The sequence below is a fragment of the Penicillium paradoxum genome (genome assembly GCF_028828445.1).
Source record: "Penicillium paradoxum strain IBT 22861 chromosome Unknown utg000002l_segment0_segment0, whole genome shotgun sequence".
Lineage (NCBI taxonomy): Eukaryota > Fungi > Ascomycota > Eurotiomycetes > Eurotiales > Aspergillaceae > Penicillium > Penicillium paradoxum.
The window spans coordinates 4,099,813-4,119,339 of NW_026643180.1; the positions used below are offsets into that span (position 1 = coordinate 4,099,813).

Consider the following 19,527-nt stretch of genomic DNA (forward strand, 5'->3'; position numbering starts at 1 on the left):
AACGTCGCACCATGTCTGAATCCAAGGACCAAATCAACATCCAGGCATCTGGGATGGACCATCTCGCTACAGGTCGTGTCAGCTCTTCTTCTGTGCACTCACTCCCCAAGGATGCCGCGATAGTGGGCACACAAAGGTCTTCCCAGGCGGAAGACTCCGAGCACCCCCGCGGAGCCTGCGGACCAGGTCAATGAACAAAAGAAAGGCTCCTTCGCCTACTTCAAGACCAAGGAATTCTATATTACTGTGATCCTAGGGTAACAAACATGTACCTCTACAAATACACAAGTATCAAGTCCTAATTTCCTTGCTTATAGTCAACTTCTCGCCATCGCCAATACCTCGACAGGTACCTTCACAACACTGATGGGCCGTGAGGGCTGGGCAATCCCTGCGTTCCAAACCTTCTTAAACTATGTGCTTCTGAACGCCATTTTTACTCCTTATACGATGTACCGTTACGGCCTCAAGGGCTGGTTCCGACTAGTGTACCGTGACGGCTGGAAATGTATGCTTCGTAATCTTGATTTCCATATATTCGGTATACAACTCAACTAACCGCCGCAGACATCATCCTTGCTTTCTGCGACGTGGAAGGCAATTACTTTATCGTGCTGGCATACAAATATACAACCATGCTAAGTGCGCAACTGATCAACTTCTGGGCCATTGTTGTCGTCGTGGCAATCTCATTCACCTTCCTCCGTGTGCGCTACCACTTTACTCAAATACTAGGTATCGTGATTTGTATCGGTGGTATGGGTGTCCTCATTGCCTCGGATCACATCACCGGTGCCAACGGCGGAAACATTTCTTCGGGCAACCAGCTTAAAGGCGACCTCTTCGCGCTGTTGGGCGCTTCCTTCTACGGTCTCACCAATACAGGAGAGGAGTACTTCGTCAGCACTCGGCCGGTATACGAAGTACTAGGACAGATGTCTTTCTTTGGAATGATCATCAACGGCGTGCAGGCGGGTATCTTCGACCGGACCGCCTTCCACAATGCGCACTGGAACGGCAAAGTTGGCGGGTATCTCACTGGCTACACGCTCTGTTTGAGTTTGTTTTACTGTCTCGCTCCGCTGCTGTTCCGGCTCTCGTCCGCCGCCTTCTTCAACGTCTCCATGCTCACCATGAACTTCTGGGGTGTGATCATTGGCGTTGAGGTCTTCCACTACCGTATCCATTGGATGTACCCGATTGCCTTTGTTCTTATTATCATTGGTCAACTCATCTACTTCCTTGCGCAGAAGGTTCTGAGCGAAGCCCGCAAGCCCTGGCTGGGGACCAACCAGGAGCGTGGTGTTGTTGGCCTCTTCACTGCGAAGAGGAAGATCGTGCATGCTGTCCCTGCTCCTGCAGAATACAGCGATCATGATCCGGAGCGCACTTTGCCAGCGAATACCAGCGCGGTCTGATGTTGCCGTGGTGAACCCGCTATCTGGTTTCTCCTCTCTTTTTGTGCGTCCTGATGAGACCGGATTTCCTACCCAAGATAAAAGATCTAGCAGATTATGTCTCTTGTACATGATGGAATGCGCCTGCATCGATGTCGCCTCTGCCGCTTGGCAGGTAACAGACACTCAACTGTCCTCGATGCTGAACCCAAAAAGAAGAAAAATGATTTTGTTTGCGTGCTTTTACCGCATGTTCTAATCCTTAATTTATTCTGATGATCAAGACTTTGTTTCGCGGGAGTCCTGTTAACTAGAAGCAATAAACAAGACATTTCATACAATAAAACAAAATATACAAGAGAACACCCACACAAGTAATCCTTATTGTTCCATTAAAAAAGCACTGGCACCATATGACTATTCATCCTAGTAGCCCTGATAGGTACTACAGTCAAGCGCAACGATGGAGGCCACAGAGCCTGCTACACACCTAATCAACTAGATTAGGAGGTATCAAGGGGTAGTATCGCTTTGGGCAGCTGCCTCCCCTCTTGCCTGCGCTCTTACATCTTTCTCACTTCCTGTCTTTTCGCGCTTCCATCACAAGCATCCCCATCTCAGCCATCCTCAGTAAGGGCAGCTGCTAACACATACCCCATGTCGACCGGAACTGTGGTATCGATGGCAAGAAAAGACCACCCGAACGTTAAGGAGGGATTCAGAAAAGGCCTAGCACAAATCCGAACCCTGCCCGGGTTCCAGGTGAGCCGAATGACAAAGTCCATTCCGCATCTCCTCTCGGTAGCAATGCTCAGCTAACACAGCCACACCCAGATCCCCTACCATAGTTGAGGTGCATCATCTTCAAGAGATCTTCTGGCATCTCCAATACTTCATTGATGTGTGTTCTGTCGCACGCGATGAAATACTTTAGGTAGCTTCCACGGGGCTACTCTCGGGGCGATGTCTAGCGTTCGGTCAATCGAGCCGGTTCTATTCTTCAAATTGACGGGCCAAACCCGGTTGGCACCCATTTCCTTTGCCGAGGAAAAGTTCGAAACATCCTTGGAAACAGTGGGGTTCGAAGGCTACCAGGATGGGATTCGGCCTTCTATACGAGATCGGGACAAAATTACGAAATAGCCGACTCCGACAAATTGTAAGGAGTTGAGAGAAGAAGAAGCAGTTCCGGTTACCCAGTCGGCTCAGCGGCCGGCTGTTCTTGATAGTCAATCAACAGGATCGCAAAGGTGTGATCACCGAACATGATCCTAGCAAAGGAAGCCCCATCGGCCTCGCTGAAGATGTTGCGCTACAAGAACTAAGCGATGACATCATCTGCGCATACACTCAGTACATCGCCAATGGAGAGGGATACTATTCAGCAAGACGGACTGGTGAGCTTCATCAGGAGTCCGCGCAGACGAAAGAAAAGAGATCAGTTTCGCTGAAACCTCCACTACTGTGTTGGCGCGATACACCCACATTCCGATCATCAATAATTCATGCAACATTCCTTGGTAGGGAAAAGTCTCCCTGATACCTGCATGGACAAAATGACCAGCGATGCGCCACGCTAAGCAGGGAATAGCCACTCTAACAAAGGCGGCTTCGGCTTTCTTGCTGAGATGGCGAACATGGATGAGAGAATCACGAAACTCCAATCTCGTTGCCAGAAACTCGGAATTCATCGCCAGAGCCATCGGGATCTCCCGAGAAGGGCTATTTCTATATGGGTGCGAACTGCGTTGAAGAAAGACACGGATAGTGTGAATGTTCTCGTGTTGTCTATGAATTCCTATGGTGCTTTTCTTATTGCTCGTATGTTCTAGGTCAACAGAAACCTTGTACCTCTTTGCAGGCTTTGGATAGAGAGACTCTATCCTGCGAGAGGGCTGTCGGACAACACTCCATAACGAGGCGATGGTATCTAGAATAGAAACCCCCGAAATGGCAGCAGAGATGAATTACAATCATATATTAAGGACCTAGGTATGTAGTCAGCTGCATTGGTAATCTCGGGGCATCTCTTTCTACCAGCTCATTAATCCGGCTATCTCATTAGCTCGGCATAGATGTTAGGCCCTGACTAGATGTAGATACCAAAGTACGCTTTTCAAAAGCCGCTACATTTTCATCTGTTTGCTTTCTCTCCCCTGGTCAGGAGGATCAAAAAAACATCTAGGCCCTCTAAAAAGATTGACCCTCGATCTCTAAGCATCATTGGCTGGGTTTATGGAACTAACTGCATATATCACACTGCCTAGCCCACTAGATCATGCATCTGCGGCCTCCCCAGCTAGTTTGCGCCTCCAGACACCATTAATCGCGACCTCGACACACCCGACTCCCCAAGTGCGTCGTCTAGTATATCTTCCACCATGGATCCCTTCAAGCAACTCCCAGCAGAGCTGATCTATGAAATAATCCAATACATATCCGACTTCGTCAGTCTCGAAAACCTCATGGCAGCAACCCCCCAAGTCAAAGACATATTCCGAGCCAATCATCATGCAATCCTCGAAAGAACAATATCATCAAACTCCATCACGTCAATCTCCGATATACGGGATCTATTCCGGAATATTGCATCCATCCATTGTCCCTCGACTCACTGCTCAAATCTCGAAGAATACATGCACCTAGCACACGCAGAAAGCACTCCAGACTCAGTTCTTCCAAACCAAACGACAACCCTAGACCTATCGCTTCAAATGCTTCATATCGCCGCTCAAATCCAACGCCTCGCATGTCTCTGTCTATCGACGATGAGACGCAACTTCGTCACCGCCGTCACATCCGCAGACACATTATTCAGCCCCGATCAAGTGCGAAATACCGCAGAGCCGTTCTCCTGGATAGAGGAGTATCGCGTTCACTGGGCTCTCTGGAATCTCCGGCATTACTCTGATCTTCGGAAAACCGTAGAGACTCAAGTTCCCCATGACAAGAGCGAAACTCCTGCCACAAACACCTGGAAGTGGACGGCGGAATCTCTCGCCAAATTCGACGCGTATGCCGTCTGGAACGGTATTAGCTATTATCCGCTCGAGCAAATCTGGACTGTAGCCGCAGTGCTAGCGGAGCTAGGACTCGTCACGAATTCAGCTTCGGGGTTGTCTTTGGCGGCGTGGGAGTTGCCCCTGGAAACGCCAATGCCGTTCTTTGCCTCGTTTGAGCTGCCGAGGGTGGTTGGGGAGGACTTGCCGCTCTGGCGTCCGCCGCCAATACCCATTGAGACGCCAATCACACTGGCATGGCTTCTTACTGCTAGTCGGCGGTACTTGCCGTCGGGACAAACGGCTCTGTATCGGCGACTGTGCCTGCGGAGTGCAAGCAGACATGTTATTTGCAATATCCAACCATATCGACAGATTGGTGCGTTCTTGTGGGATAAGTGGCGGATGAACTCTGTTGGACTGCTGCCTGTGTCGTTAGCAGTGAACGAGGTCACTCCGCTTCCAGGAGGTGGATTTCTCGATGCAGAGGATTATAATATGTTTCATGCTCAAGAGGCACGATGGCTGGCACTATCGTCATTGGCATAAGGCTGCCATGGTTGGTCTCCGGGCCTATTGGACCAATATACATAGTCAATTATAAGAAGAATATATCGCTATCGTGGATGTCTGTGTAGCTTTCGGGCATGGGGCTATTTAAACATAATATAAATACGTCGGCAATGAAAAGAGCAGTAATTGCTCTAAATGAACAGCTTTACCTTCAACGAGGTATTCCCTAGTTGCGTGAGAAATTGATAGATATAAAAGGACGGAGTATTCGCCTTTGAACGCCCGTAGCAGCCCAAAGAGGCAAAAATGAAACTCAACCTCCGTTGAAGATAAAGACTAGACTCCAAACCTTTTTACATGTCCTTGATTTTCAAGGAAATAAAAGAAAAGGGAAATATTAAAGGCCATGATCCAAAAGAAACATCCGTTTTGAGCCTCGGTTCGCCTCCCCATCCTCTCCGTATGGAGATATAGTAAAACAGGCAGACCCAGTGTCCAAAATTAAAAGAGAAAAATAAAACCAGAACTCAAATGTGCAAGTTTCCCGAACCACCCCGTTAAAAACAAGAAAGAAAATAAAAGACAAGACCTTCGCATCCGACATGAAAAACACCGAGAAAATGATAGCCCATACATACCCCGCGAGCATCACAGATAAAGCGCCATATTTCCGACCATATTCGCACGGGCACCGGGACAGGAAAAGCAAAGAAAGAGCAAAAAACAGTATCCAGGATCAAAATAAAAACCACAGACTGACGGAAAACCCAACGGAAGCAGCCGAAGACATCATATCATCCAGACAGATAACACGAATCTGGGGGAATATCCCGAACCCAATAAACCCCATTTTCCCCGCGTAGTGACAAGCCAGCCCAAACCCCAGAGAAACAGATTAAGCGCAAAAAAGACATCAAACCGGGTCAAGCGCCAGAGGAAAGACGGGAGGATGAAATTCCGTCTCCCATCTCATCATATGCCGTGCTCAGAGTCCGTGTGGTCAGAGCAATGGAAGCCGTTTTTGTTCTTTTCATAACGCCACAAGCAAGAAAATGCCCAAGTCCAATATGCAACAAGCGCCCATTCGGAGTAATGCCATCATAAAATATAGAAGGGTTCTTGTTTAGCCCCAGACAGAGGCCTGCACGCCGAGTCCACTCTTGGAGCTCCAGACACCACTGCCGTTGCTCCATCCGAGGCCAACGCCACCAGCCGGTTCCTTGGCACCAGGCCCACCAGCCGTAGAAGTCACAGCAGGGGTGGGTCCAGCCGAGGAGGTGCGCTCGGAAGCGGCCCCAGCGGCGGATTCAGCGGGGGTAAATCCGAGCCCGAGTGGCGATGGGAGAGGAGTGATGGACCGCTTGTTCAACGCAGGGTTGGTGGGAGGAGTGGAGGTCTGTCCGGGGGCCGGGCGAGAGCCGATAGGACCAACGGAGCCGATAGGACCAGCACCAGGCTTGGACGAGGCCTGGCGGGAGGGCGAGTCGGCTCCGGGCGACGAGGCCGAAGTTACGGGCTGCTCGGCGAAGCCGGCGTTGATGGCCGAGCTAGGCGAGGAGGTGCTGTTGGCGCGCGAGGGAGATTGCAAGCCCGTAGTAGCATCGGCAGTCGCGGCACCGGTCTGTGTCAGGCCGAATGGGTCCATGGCTCTTGGGGAGGATCCACGGACACCGACAGACGAGGGAGTACCGCCGCCGGCTTGGCTATCGGGGCGCGAATTATCGTCGGAGAAGGCACCGGGAGGGAAGAAGGCTGGGCTTTCGTTGCCGTACAAGGCGCGGTGCTGGCGGGCGAGGAGTTCACGGCGGCTGTCTTCGCTAACGGCAGCTGGGCTGGTGGAGCGATCGGACTTGGATGCAGACATCTCGGCGAGGAGGCCTTGAAAGGAAGAAGAAAAGTATTAAAACCCCGTGTTCAAAGAAAAACGAAGAAGCCAAACCAAAATATATTACACAGGCCGACGGATACATAGATGCAAGGAAGTGAAAGAAAAGAAAGCCGACAGGGGAATATAGCAAGGCTCAGAAAAAAGAGAAGAAGACAGACGCTACCACGTACTTCGGTTGTACTGTTGCTCCTGGTGATAGTTGCGGAGCTCCCTCTCACGCTGTGCCGCCATCCGACGCTTCGCCTGCATCATCTGTTCCACCTCGTTGGGACGACCCTGGTACCGTTGGGAGGCATAGAAACCCTGGGCATTGCCAGACGGGGGCATCCGGTTGCCATCGAACTCGCTGATCGAATGGTGTCGCTGAGGGCCACCACCCATGCGAGGGTCTGTCAAGAGACAAGTCAGAAACGCGTTCTGGGTGCCATCCGTGCCCGCAACATACCGTAGTCGGGGTAGGGCCGGCCCATCATCATGGGCATCGAATCCCGCCGAGGAGCATTCCACAACTTTCCGCTCTTGACGAGATTGTCGATCGCACGGTCAACCTCTGCCAACAAAAACAAAAGATCAGCATTTCCAAAAGATTCCAAAGTATGCCAAAGTATGCCAAAGTCAATCTCCACAATCGCCTCGTCTCCAAGCTAACTTTTCATGGATTATGCGATGCGGTTTGGGCGGAGCAATGGAGGAAATTCGAGAAAAAGGGTGTCTGTACCGTCAAATTGAGAGGAGAATGCCGGGATATCCTCGCGCTGGGAGACCGAGCTCGATCCTATATCAGATGGTGAGTGTTTGCTCCGACTACTGGAGTTGATTCCGTTGAATCCCGTACCTGACCGGGAAGGAGGCGCCGGCTGTTCCCAAGAGGCCTGGCGCGCAGTGGGTGCCTGCCAGCCTTGAGGCTCGTAGTACGAAGACATTGTCGAGATCAAAAGGACCGAAAGTGCAACGGTTCAGGGGGGAGGGCGGCGAGGAAGATGATCCGGTCAGAGGCGATCTGTCGAGAAAAAAAAATGTGAGCTTCGATCCACAACACACACACAGTTCAACCGTTCTCCAGATTTCTTTCAACGCAAGTAAAGAAACCATCAAAGTTCTGGAGCCGAAAAAAAATCCCTCGGTAAAAACTGGGTATTTTTTCCGCTCTCTTTGACCAGTTTTGTCTTCTTTCCCACGTCTATAGAATAAAATTCGCCGATATTTTTCTGGGCAAACAAGAATTGTAAAAGCACTTACGGGAAATGAAGCCTCCGAGAATGATGAGTCTACCACGAGTCAACGAGGCAGAGGGCGTCCAGGAATTGGAGGAAAAGAGGAAAAGGAGAGAGGGTCCAACGTATGGGGGTGTGGGTGTATTACCTTATGGAGGGGAGGAGGGGGTGTTTTTCCCTATTGTAATGTACTCTGTACGAAGAGGAAATACGGGAAAAAAGGAGACTCGTTTTTCTTTTCTTTTCTTCTTTTTTTTTAAAAAAAGTAGGACAACACATCTTCACTCGCACACTGATGGCGGCCTCGGGCTCTGACGGAGGCGTCGAACTTTGGGCGATCTAGGGCTAGATACCTCTCTTAGAGCACTCAACATTGAGAATCATCTTCATTGTCCACTACTCCGTACTCCCATTTAATACACTTTCCTTTTTGTTTCTGTACCTCGAATATCCAAGTACGCGGCAATTCCCGGCAACCCAAGTCCTCTCATTCGTCACTGATGGGGCCGGTCACCGGAGATTGGATGGAGACACGGGGGCATGTGTGTCTAAGCGTCTTCCCTCGTGTCTGATACTGGCAATTCCTTATTATTTACTCTCCTATGTATTGGACCACTTCTTATGAACCTGAGCTTATACTTTACAGAAATTAAGTGCTTTCAATCTTGGAAACTTGCCCGTTCCACACTTACAACGGTGTGCTCCGTACATTGACATTGTTTTATAACGTTCTTCTGTTGTATACTCCAAGTCGAGCGCCATATTCAAGGGTTCTATGTCCTGAGATCCCTGTGGTCATGATATATATCCAACCAACAAGGATTTTCCTGGAGTGGCCAACGTATGATGATGCCCACCTTGGGGGTTTCTCTGCACTCGCATGCAGTCAGCCTGCCAAGGATCCTCTCCCTCTGGGCGCCATCGGAGGCTGCAAGTGAACAGTCTAGTCGCATCTGGAATGTGATCTGCAGCTCTATGTACGGTGATGTATGGTGATCAGAACAAACGCATGCAATAGATATCTATAGCGTGCTGCAGCCAGATCGAATATGGAGAGCCTCGCAGAGGCCCGCGGAGAGCGGTTTGAATAAATACCTGGAAAGTTTCACTAGTGCATTAAGGGCTATATCTACATGTGAGAGTACTCCGTACACACGATGCAATCGTAACATTGCTTCCAGAATACAGTTTGCACGGTGCTATGACCAGCTCGGTCAATTCAGGAGAGGTGGGGCAACGTCCGTCGGCCCTCATTTTATATTCTTCCGCAACGTCCGCGCCCCTGCTAGATTGGCCGCTGCAATGTTCATGTACTTAGCCGGCTTAATGGGCCAGTCAGAAGCCCGAGTCTTCCCCCGCATGTACATGAGAACAATTTCCATAGGAGTGGTCGGGGTGAATCGACTTGATACTAGGAGATTGGGGGCCTCCGGTGTACGCATACAGCGAGGGTTTCGCCTTGCCTTTTATAGTCCCCTACCCGAGTTTCAATTTTCAATTTTCCCAAGCACTACCCCGGTTGTGGTCTGCTCAGCCCATATAGAGGGCAGAATATTGGGTATTTCCCCTTAAACCCTCCGGAAATGTATCACTGGCACGATACGCCTGGACATGGCGTCGCATTACTTTGAGAGTCTCGAGCCTGATAACTCGCCACTTGTCATACATGGGACTGTGCTCGGCCAAGCCCGGTCCTGATCATACCTGTGCCTGATTCTATTGGGGATGGACGTTATGTTGTAAGTCACGGGCCTGGGCTCTCTGCCCAACCTAGCTCGATGACTGTTCAGTATGTATCAGTCATGCCCTAAATGTGGTATAGTACGGAGGTGTATAGTCCTCAAGAGTCAGTTTCAATCCGAATCAAATTTGCTGCGCGAATACGCCTGTGTTGGGACTGCTGTTGACACTGCCCAGGTATCACTGTATTGCAGATTATAGTCCGTAATTGAAGCTATTCCTACAATATAAATCTTGAGAAGGGAAGAAAATATCTAGAAAAAAGACAACTAAAAAGAAATTCCAAGGCAAACGCGGCCGAGTACATGAAAAGCTTGGTTTTGTCTACGTTCCAATGTTGGACCTAGGCACCTCATTTAGGCCCGTGTTAAGATCTGTCATGGAAATTCAGGTATTCTCGTTTTCTGCCAGCTTAAAACCAGGCATATACAGGCAGCAAGTACAACTTGAATCGAAACCGACCCCTGAGGACTATACACCTTCACAGTATAGAGTATTGACAAAGAAATACACCAGACAAGCCCCAGGTCCTGAGTGTAGCGACCACAAGCCCTAATAAACAAAGGGTGCGATCTGATGGCTAGCCTCTGGATCAACCTCGGAGATGAACGGCCCAATGGCTATTATTTCACAAGGTTTGTCTTGTCAAGCCTCATGGTCGGATCCGAGCATTTGGATTCTAGAATGAAGCATGGCGGGTCCATAGCGAGCAAAGGGTCGAACAAAGAAGTATCCTGGTTGAGCACTCCTGCACGAGGGAGCTAAGCGAGATCACCGAGACCGTATGTTTGACTTCAGTTGGAACGTCAGATCTATAGCTTTATACGGAGAAAAGGAAAACCATATGTCTGCCTCAGGCCGAAATGGATTAGGTTTGGTAGTGAGCACTCGAGCAGCACGTGCAAGGGCCACACACGCTGATCGCGGGGAGAAGTGAAGAACGACGATCAGGAGGGAAAAAAAGAGAGCAGACATGGTATACTTCAATATGATAGGGCTGTCTTTAGGGCTTGATATGCCCGGATGGCAGCCATTCACCCAAGAAGTGTTCAATACCACCCATGTTCTAGATAGCCTGCTACCTGTCGTCATGGTACCTGCATGAATGCATAGCTCGGTGATACTGCGGGCACCTTGACATTCAACGTTACCACGTCCTGGCTTCCGGGTTCGGGGCTTGGGAGGGTCTCAATAGGTAAAAAGAAGAGAGTAGAAAGAGATAAGCGAGAAATTATATTAATTAAATAGCGACAAAGGACCGAAGTCAGCCCCTGATTGCCATAAGAAGAGGATAGAGCTATTCCCCAATAGTCTCTACTCCGCCGAAGTCCGACGTTAGAACGAACGAACGAGGTTGCTAATTCGAATTCACATCCATTCGGGACTCGAAACCACTTACCGTGGTCAAAAACCCTCTCATCTCGACTCATACCTGCTGTTGCGGTGGGAAGATCGGTGTTCTTCAAGAGAGGAGACGGTCGGCAGTGTCTTTACCGCCGACAGGGGCTGACCTTCAATCATCTTCACAACTCTCAAATCCCCCTCTCTGGCTACGCTTCCTTTCTCATACAATCGGAACCCAGGCTGGTTCCTACAAATTCGCTCAGAGGGACTTCAGAACGCACTGCATGGTTCCTTCATCACTTTGGTCCGCTTTTGTCTCTTCTCTTTGATCCAATCCTCGATCATCCGGGCTCTGACTTCAGACCTTTTTTTTTTTTTTTTTTTATTTCCGTGTCTTATTCTCATCTCCTGGTCGAGGCATTGTCTTTTTTACAGTCTATTTTCTATTTCCACTGGTCCCGAGTGATTTGCGAGGGAAAAGAAAAATCCAGCTTTTCGCGACTTTGGTCGAGGGCGACTGAAACTCTCCCACTACAACGATCTGCTTCTCAGCTGTTTCACATATCAACGAATCCTCGACGTGTTGTACGCGTGCATACCTCTCTCATCCGAACCGATAACAAGCAAAATTCCTTTCGCTTGGTGATTTACAACTGAGCGGAAACTGAACGGATTATATTGTGCGTGTGGTGTGTGGGTGTGGACTCTTATCTCTTTTGCCGAGCCCCGAACGGAAGGACCACAACGGTGTGGGAGCTGCGAATTGCTATATGGTCGCAAACATCGATGGGAATGCGAAGTGTTCCCACCACGGTGACGTCGCCTCGATAGCGTCGGCGCAACCTTCCACCATGGCATGGATGCCGCAATCCGATGTGCCACGATCCGCCGTGCCTGAGACTGCCATTCGGCCTCCATTGACCTCGCACCAATCTAATTCCCTTCCTTCCACCCCATATCAACATGCGCGCAACCTTTCGTTCCACTCCCGGTCGCCGTCCCCCGCCCGCGGAAGCACCTCCCCTCGATCCACCCACTCCGAGGCCACACATCTCCCCCCCTTCACTCGAAAACCTCTCGGGGGCTGTAAATATGAGACTGCCATGGCGTATTTTCGACGACGGATACCGTACAGTCTGGGGGCAGATATATTGCCGGAGGAGAAAGAGGGATTGAAGGAGCAGCTCGATCCAGACGAGGAGAAAAAATTGTCGGCTGATATCATGGATCTATACGATCGATTATTACCATCTGCAGAGAGTGATGATCGACGACGACAGCTCGTTCGGAAATTGGAAAAACTTTTCAACGACCAATGGCCCGGTCACAATATCAAGGCGAATATCTTTGGCTCGTCGGGGAACAAGCTTTGTTCTAGCGACTCGGATGGTAGGTTTTGTTCTGGATACAAACGCAATAACAAACAGAGTACTGACTGGAGCAGTGGACATTTGCATCACGACCAACTACAAGGAATTGGAACATGTGTGTCTGTTGGCTGAGGTGTTGGCAAAACGTAAGAAAATTTGTTGACCCCATTGGATTGAATGTCAAACTGACCTGAACAGATGGTATGCAACGGGTGGTGTGTGTGTCACATGCGAAAGTTCCCATTGTAAAGATCTGGGATCCGGAGCTTCGATTAGCCTGTGACATGAATGTCAATAATACCTTGGCGCTAGAAAACACTCGAATGATACGGACGTATGTCGAGGTGGACGAACGGGTGCGGCCATTGGCGATGGCCATTAAGTACTGGACGAAGCGACGGATTTTGAATGACGCAGCGCTCGGAGGAACCCTAAGTTCGTACACCTGGATCTGTTTGATTATTAGTTTCCTGCAGACAAGGGACCCTCCGGTTCTCCCAAGTTTGCAAGCGCGTCCTCACAAGAAAAGAATGACTCACGACGGATTGGTCTGTTCGTTTGATGACGATCTGAAGACACTGTCGCAATTTGGCCGCAAGAATAAGCAATCAGTTGGCGAGTTGCTCTTTCAATTTTTCCGGTATTACGGACACGAACTTGATTACGAGAAGAACGTCATCTCCGTACGTGACGGCGTTTTGCTCAACAAAGAGGCTAAGGGCTGGCACCTGCTGATGAACAACCGACTGTGCGTGGAGGAGCCGTTCAACACGGGGCGAAACCTGGGCAACACCGCAGATGACACTTCATTCCGAGGGTTACATTTGGAGTTGCGAAGGGCTTTCAAGTGCATTGCAAAAGGCGATCTAGAAGAGTGTTGTGAGCAGTTTGAGTTCCCACCAGAAGAGGAACGGACTTGGGAACGACCACCACCTCAACCACGTCCAACTCTTACCCCTTCCCTTCCATCCCGAGGTGGACGGGGAGGAAATCGAGGAGGCAGATATAACAATCAGTTCTCTCGGGGTGGGCTCGCTGGTGGGCGACGACAGTCCAACACCGGGAATAAATCAAATTTCCGGCAGCAAAACACGGGCAATGCAACGGAAATTTCGCTGCATGCGCAGCAACAGGCCCAGTACCTCTTACATGATCAATTGTATCAGCAAATCCAGCTTCTGCAAGCGCAGGAGCAAGAACTGCGGATGCAACTGCACAATCAAGCATTGATCACTGGGAGGCCACCACCGGTGTTCATCCGCCAGCCTTTCATCCAATTCCCCGTTCCTCAACAACAGGAGTTCCCAGAAGAGACCTCACGGCCAAGATCAGGAACAGGAACAGGAACAGCAAGCCACGCAACTCTTAGCCCCACACAACGACAGCAAACAATTTATAATCCAAGTTATGCCGCAGTGGGTGCTGCTAGCTCTCAAGCGATTACTGCCAACCCTCCCTCGCCATCTGCCGTTAGTGCTTTGCCTGATACTCGTCGCAATTCTCGACGATTGTCCGCTGCCAACGGATCCCCAAAGTCTCTTCGGGCGCATTCACAACCTGCCCGGCCCCAGGGCTCACCTCTTCCCAACTATATCCCCCTTTATACCATGCCGCAACCCACGGAGAACTGGTCAAAACAGAGGCCAGCCACCGAGTCAATAGAAGGCGCAGAAGGCAGTGGAGATGAGAACGTCTTGCGATCGAACAGTCTTGCCAGCAATGGATCTCGCTCAAATTCCGTGGATGAGAACCGGCAGCAAGATGTTTTGGGTTATTATATAACTCCTCAACAACTTCAGGCCTTCCAGCAAGGTTCCATGCTCCCGCCATTAGCCACACAGATGGGTGTGGTCTCGAATGGATATTCGTTTATTCCTCTTCGACAAGATTACCGCCCTGGATCGTTCTCATCAGACACGGCTCGCTCTGAGAACACCCCAATTTCCAAGCCTCCGTCGCAACCGGCCCAATCTGCTCCACGCCCAGCTGCACCTGGTCCCTTGATTGTTGATGGTTCGGTGCGCCCGAGTGAGCCCCGCTCATCATATGCGTCTGACTTGATTGATCCTTACTCTGCGGTTAGTCATTATACGTCCTCAGATGACCACAACATGAACACACCTGCAAGCTTCTCCGATTCCTTGTCACAAGATTACCAGGACTCTGGGTCCTTCGACTTGGAACATTCGACTGTCTATACTCGGCCGTCTATGGAAACACAACAATCAAATGGTGCGAATGCGGAAAAGCAGTCAGATATCAACGGCCAAACCGAACTTCTCGCTAGCCGGCTGCAGAATTACCATCTTTCAAATTCGGAGAAAATTGTGCAACAACCTGCCAAGACAAGTCCAGATCGACCACGGAATGGCATGGCACAAGCCACAGCAAAGGAAGGCGGTCACACCAGGAACACAGGGCAGACAGCCGACAAAGCTACTGCCTCTGGACCGAATGAGATCCGCCATCAATCGACCAACTCAAAGCGACGGACAAACGGAGACCATTCCGAGAAGGCTAACGGTGTTAATGGCAAGAATAAGCCTAAAGGCCAAGGCCGACAGGATCCCCACAATGCTGCGCCGGGCTCGAAAGATCGACACACAGACCCGCCTCGGAGATCAGGCGGACAGGCTAATGGTGTGAACGATAGCAGCCATGGATGGCAAACAACCAAGAAGAAGGGCCGCAAAAACACCAAGTCCTCAACAGAGTCTCGAACTGGGATCAACGGTGGCCCTGAGCTTGTTCCAGCCGATGAATCTTTGCGAAAAGGAGGTTGAACAAGTTCTCGTCCTATGCTTCCGAAGCCATCCTCCAGCTTGTGATATTGAGGAACAAGTGGATTCTCACTTCTAGCCCTCTGATTCTGGGCATTGCTCGGTATCCATTTCTACGGCATGTCTTAACTAAAACGAACTCACGTTCTTCTGAAATGCGTTATTTTGCTCTTTTGCTTTTATCATTTCCCCTTCCCCACGAGGGATTCAGGGTCCATTTGCATGCATTCGTTGCCATCGGGAAAACTGGCCGGTTCATATTATAAAAAAAACGCCTCCCACGCATCGAGACGATTTCCTTCCGGCTGTTTGGAGTTCTTTGTGTTCATGGTTAGACCTGGTTCTGTGTATGATGCTTCTCATTTTTCTTATGATGCCAAATTTTTTCTTTTTTTTTCGGTCCTGGTTCTGTACAAAAGAGAAAGAGATTAACCTGCCTTGTTGCCAATGAGAAACAAACCAAATTTTCGAAAAAAAAAAGAGTTCCTTTGTCTTTGCTGCTCGCAGCCATTCTTCTTCCCCCGGGGTGTCCTCGACTGCTCTTCCTACCCTCCCGACTTCTAACTCATTTCGCCCGTCTGTCCTAGTCGTTGGTTGTCATTCAATGGCGTCTTTAATCCAAAAAAAGCAGACCGGACCACAACGAACAAAGACCAAAGAAAACAAAGGAAAGAAGCCAGTCGACTTTTCGAATCATTCTCTGTCCTCGTTATCTTCCCTTCCATCACCCATCTCCCTCGAATCCTCAACCAACCCCCATTTGCGGCATTCCAACCACACGAAACCTCCCATCTCACGAAACTCAAAAACAATCCCTTTGCATAACCCAGAAGTGCATCTCGAACAATCACAGCAGAACCCATTCTCTTAACCAGAAGTGTACCCGCCCAAAAAAAAGCCAGCCACCATGACGATGCTTTTCATCTCCTTGGTCTCCTTCATGGCGTATTTGTACTATTGGTTTTTCATCGTATACTCAGCCGCCTCGGGCGCCGGTTCGTTCATATCGTCCATCTTCGATTGCCTGTTTGACTCCGGCAACGCCGTTATTTCCATTTTCACATTCGACTGGGTTCGCATGATCGGCATACCCTGGTTCGGCCGTGCGACGGTCGTTGCGCCAGTCATGTCTAACTTTACTGCGTTCTCGTTCTCCTTTCTTTTCGGCGTTCTGGCGCTTCAGCTATTCGGTAATCTCGTCTAACGGGGGCTTGTTTGTATCTCTATCGATGATATCTGGTTTATGCATACTGGGAAGGGGATTTCGTGGGGCTGGGGAAAATACGGAGAAAATGATTTGAGATCAGACTTGTCTGGGCATTACTTTATGTAGCATTGGCGGATAGAAAGAAGCGGGTTTGTAATTTCATTTCGGAATGTATTGACATTGCATCATTCATCGTTGGGATGATGGTATGGCATATATGGTATATATAAGTACAGTAAATCTTGTAACACAGGTCTCATGCTATCAGATGCGGGGGAAGGCTGGACAGAATTAAGTCACATAAGGGCGTTGATAAAAAAGCAAAAATGGCCGGTGGGATATTAAAACAGAAAGACTCGGGTAGGGACGAGTGTGTTCATCAGATGAGGGTGCGAGGAAATTTGATATGCTGGGGTCCTCCATTGTCGCTTTTAGAGAGGAGAATCAGAACGCCGGGTGGGAACAAGCCGAATCAGTACCAGATCTCGGTCCAGATGTATGGGAGAATCACGACACAGGCTGTGTAGAGGATCATGAAGGCATAGTATGGGAATAGGAGAATATGGGTCAAAGGGGTGTCGCGGAAAACCATCCAGATGGCAAGGAAGGCGACGGAGAAGAAGTGGCTGACGAGCACGAGAGGTTGCTTGATCAGACCGGCCAGCAGCCCGACGGGGCCGCTGACAGGACCAATCTGGAAGTAGCGGAAGCAACCACGCTGTAGTGCCTTGAGGCTTTGATCTGCAGAGAAACTGTTAGCTATGTGGAAGTACCCGAAGAGTAGGAAGAACGTACCATCTGCGGCGAAGAGCGCATAGAGCGCCTGGGCGAGGATGTTGATGACAGATGAGGACTTCTTGCGCCTCCAGTGGAATTCTGCGAGCTGTTCAAGAACAAGACCTGTATTGGAGAGATGAGGCACAGCCTCTGGACTGAGCAATTCACGAATAAGACAGACATCGTTGAGAGCCACTGTCATGCCTCCTCCGGTGAGAGGGTGGCGCATGTTAAGCGCATCTCCGAGAATCATCAATCCAGGTGTTTTGTTGACCGAGGCAGGCAGGAACGAGTTCGGCATGGACCGTAGCTGGCCCTTCTCTAGCGCATCGGAGAACGACTTTTGGGCGCCCTCTGGAAGCCTGGGTAGAATGCATTTTTGCATATAACCCTTAACACCACCATTCTTCACCGAGGCCAAAGGCAGATTATCCGGAATATCGATAAGGATTCGGGTCTCGTGTGTGCCGATCTGGTACATGAGCACAGGTGGGTTGTCGTTGATAAGAACATGGCCAGTGTTGGGCGCGGGGAGGTCCGCATCGATGAGCTCCAAGCCATAGAACTTCGATCGCCGTTTGGGTGCGTACTCGTGGTATTGTTTGCGGAATTCCGAGTTGTAGCCGTCGGCGGCCACAGTGAGAGACCCAAAGTAGCAGTCCTTGACCTCCTTAGTGAGGCACTCGACACCAAGGACTTCCTGGGTCTCGGGCGATGTGACCAGACCAGTGACCTTGGTCTCGATCACAGTGACATTGGGACAGGCCAGAGCGGCGGCTCGTAGTTTCATCACAAATCGACCATGGTGGAAAGCGCGTCCCAACGGTGTGGGCGAGTTCGGGCTAGACTTGGGGTACTCAAGGAGAACCGGCTCGCCAAAGTAAGAGACCCAGTATCCCTTCACGTCGATTCCGTCGATGTTCTCCAGACAATCCCGGAGGCCGAGTTGCTCGAGAGCCTGAACACCTCCGGGCTGGAGCAGTTCACCAACAATACGGTTGGGCTCCTCCAATGACTTTTCCAACAGGATCACACTGCGCCCTTGATTGCCTAGTGCAACTGCAAGTGCGCAACCGAGGACTCCGGCACCAACAATGACAACATCACCCTCGTGGTGGTCTTTGCGGCGTTGAGCGGCCGGAGATAACTTCGAATCCTGGCCGTTAAGCTGCGAGGCCATTGTGGTAGTTTAGAAGAGTAAAAAATTGTCAGAATAGACACAGGAGAAATAGGACCATTATCGACGAAAGCAATTGATTTAAAGAAACGTCAATTGGCGGTGTTGATATGGGCTGACACTTTTTTTGGAGGAGAAAGGGGCCTACGGGTGGCGTGACATGTGAAAGCAGGTCCTCTCCGCCTTCTCAGTTCTACGCGGCAGGAGACAGCACGACGAAAAAATAAAACAAAAGATGAAATTATGAACATTGCCTCCTTGATAACGAAGAATAAGGTAAAAACTAGAGAAGCTCGGGCTTCATAATCTGTCGAGGCCTACGGATGTGGGACTCAGGGAGGAGAGGGTTGTAGTAGGAAGACGGAACTCATATTATCCGGGTGCTTCAACATGGGAGCTTCATTTACAATACACTGTATAGAGGTCCAAAGCGGTATATAATCCCTGGCCGCTATCTATGCTGTAAGTATGTACAGAGGGCGCTATCAAAAGTCCCTATCCTACTCTAACGCTATCGACAGAATAACAGCTGTAGTGCGGCTACAATGTATACCTAGATATCATGGCTTACTTTAAAGAGGGAGCTCAAGAGCAATTCAAATAGAGGTTCAAAAGACAATCAAAAAGAGATCCCAAAAGGAGTATGGAAATTAAAAAGAGGGGTAGTATCATACTTTGGATAATACCAGGTACTCACACTAACTATATGGATCCACTACATACTCCATACGGAGTAGCCAACCTTTTATAGGGGACTCGAGACTTTGAATAGCGACCACCGTACGGAGTACAGAGTATACACCAGCGCATCTGCATGCAAACATCCACTAATTCATTGGGGGACGCGGCGAGCACGCTATCCGTGAATCAGCGTGAAGAATAGCTACACCACAAGGTTATGGCCTTATAAAAGGCTGTGGTTATCCCATCAAATGAAAAGTCTGATACAATATAATCCGACAACGCAAAACAACAGCTTGAAACCATTCGAGCATAATATCTAGCAAAGAAGCACGCCCTTTGCCAAGTAGAGTATACGTTTCATATAAGGTTTAAACAGGCCTATGATAGCCTAAGGCGTGATCCTAAATGCTTCATGCGCGAGGAAATGGTTCAGGGAT

The 19,527-nt window shown here is 49.8% G+C and overlaps 6 protein-coding genes across 6 annotated transcripts; 4 read left to right on the forward strand and 2 right to left on the reverse strand.

The window, feature by feature from the left end:
- Positions 1-11: 11 nt before the first annotated feature.
- Positions 12-1,418, forward strand: N7457_001456 (DUF914 domain membrane protein; the record flags this gene model as incomplete). The annotated part of the gene is made up of 4 exons (XM_057172502.1): positions 12-77; positions 124-257; positions 318-508; positions 568-1,418. 4 exons carry the CDS (start codon positions 12-14, stop codon positions 1,416-1,418), a joined length of 1,242 nt encoding a protein of 413 aa, XP_057036405.1.
- A 2,360-nt stretch (positions 1,419-3,778) lies between these two features.
- N7457_001457 (uncharacterized protein) lies at positions 3,779-4,945 on the forward strand (the record flags this gene model as incomplete). Its single annotated transcript, XM_057172503.1, has 1 exon — positions 3,779-4,945. The coding sequence occupies one exon, from the start codon at positions 3,779-3,781 to the stop codon at positions 4,943-4,945; it is 1,167 nt and encodes a 388-aa protein (XP_057036406.1).
- Positions 4,946-6,032: 1,087 nt separating this feature from the next.
- On the reverse strand, positions 6,033-7,720 carry N7457_001458 (uncharacterized protein; the record flags this gene model as incomplete). The annotated part of the gene is made up of 5 exons (XM_057172504.1): positions 6,033-6,787; positions 6,968-7,186; positions 7,243-7,347; positions 7,516-7,572; positions 7,633-7,720. The coding sequence occupies 5 exons, from the start codon at positions 7,718-7,720 to the stop codon at positions 6,033-6,035; spliced, it is 1,224 nt and encodes a 407-aa protein (XP_057036407.1).
- Positions 7,721-11,865: 4,145 nt separating this feature from the next.
- On the forward strand, positions 11,866-15,248 carry N7457_001459 (uncharacterized protein; the record flags this gene model as incomplete). Its single annotated transcript, XM_057172505.1, has 3 exons — positions 11,866-12,484; positions 12,540-12,611; positions 12,664-15,248. The coding sequence occupies 3 exons, from the start codon at positions 11,866-11,868 to the stop codon at positions 15,246-15,248; spliced, it is 3,276 nt and encodes a 1,091-aa protein (XP_057036408.1).
- A 904-nt stretch (positions 15,249-16,152) lies between these two features.
- N7457_001460 (uncharacterized protein) lies at positions 16,153-16,449 on the forward strand (the record flags this gene model as incomplete). The annotated part of the gene is made up of 1 exon (XM_057172506.1): positions 16,153-16,449. The coding sequence occupies one exon, from the start codon at positions 16,153-16,155 to the stop codon at positions 16,447-16,449; it is 297 nt and encodes a 98-aa protein (XP_057036409.1).
- Positions 16,450-16,924: 475 nt separating this feature from the next.
- erg1 (squalene monooxygenase erg1) lies at positions 16,925-18,409 on the reverse strand (the record flags this gene model as incomplete). Its single annotated transcript, XM_057172507.1, has 1 exon — positions 16,925-18,409. The coding sequence occupies one exon, from the start codon at positions 18,407-18,409 to the stop codon at positions 16,925-16,927; it is 1,485 nt and encodes a 494-aa protein (XP_057036410.1).
- Between the last annotated feature and the right edge of the window lie 1,118 nt (positions 18,410-19,527).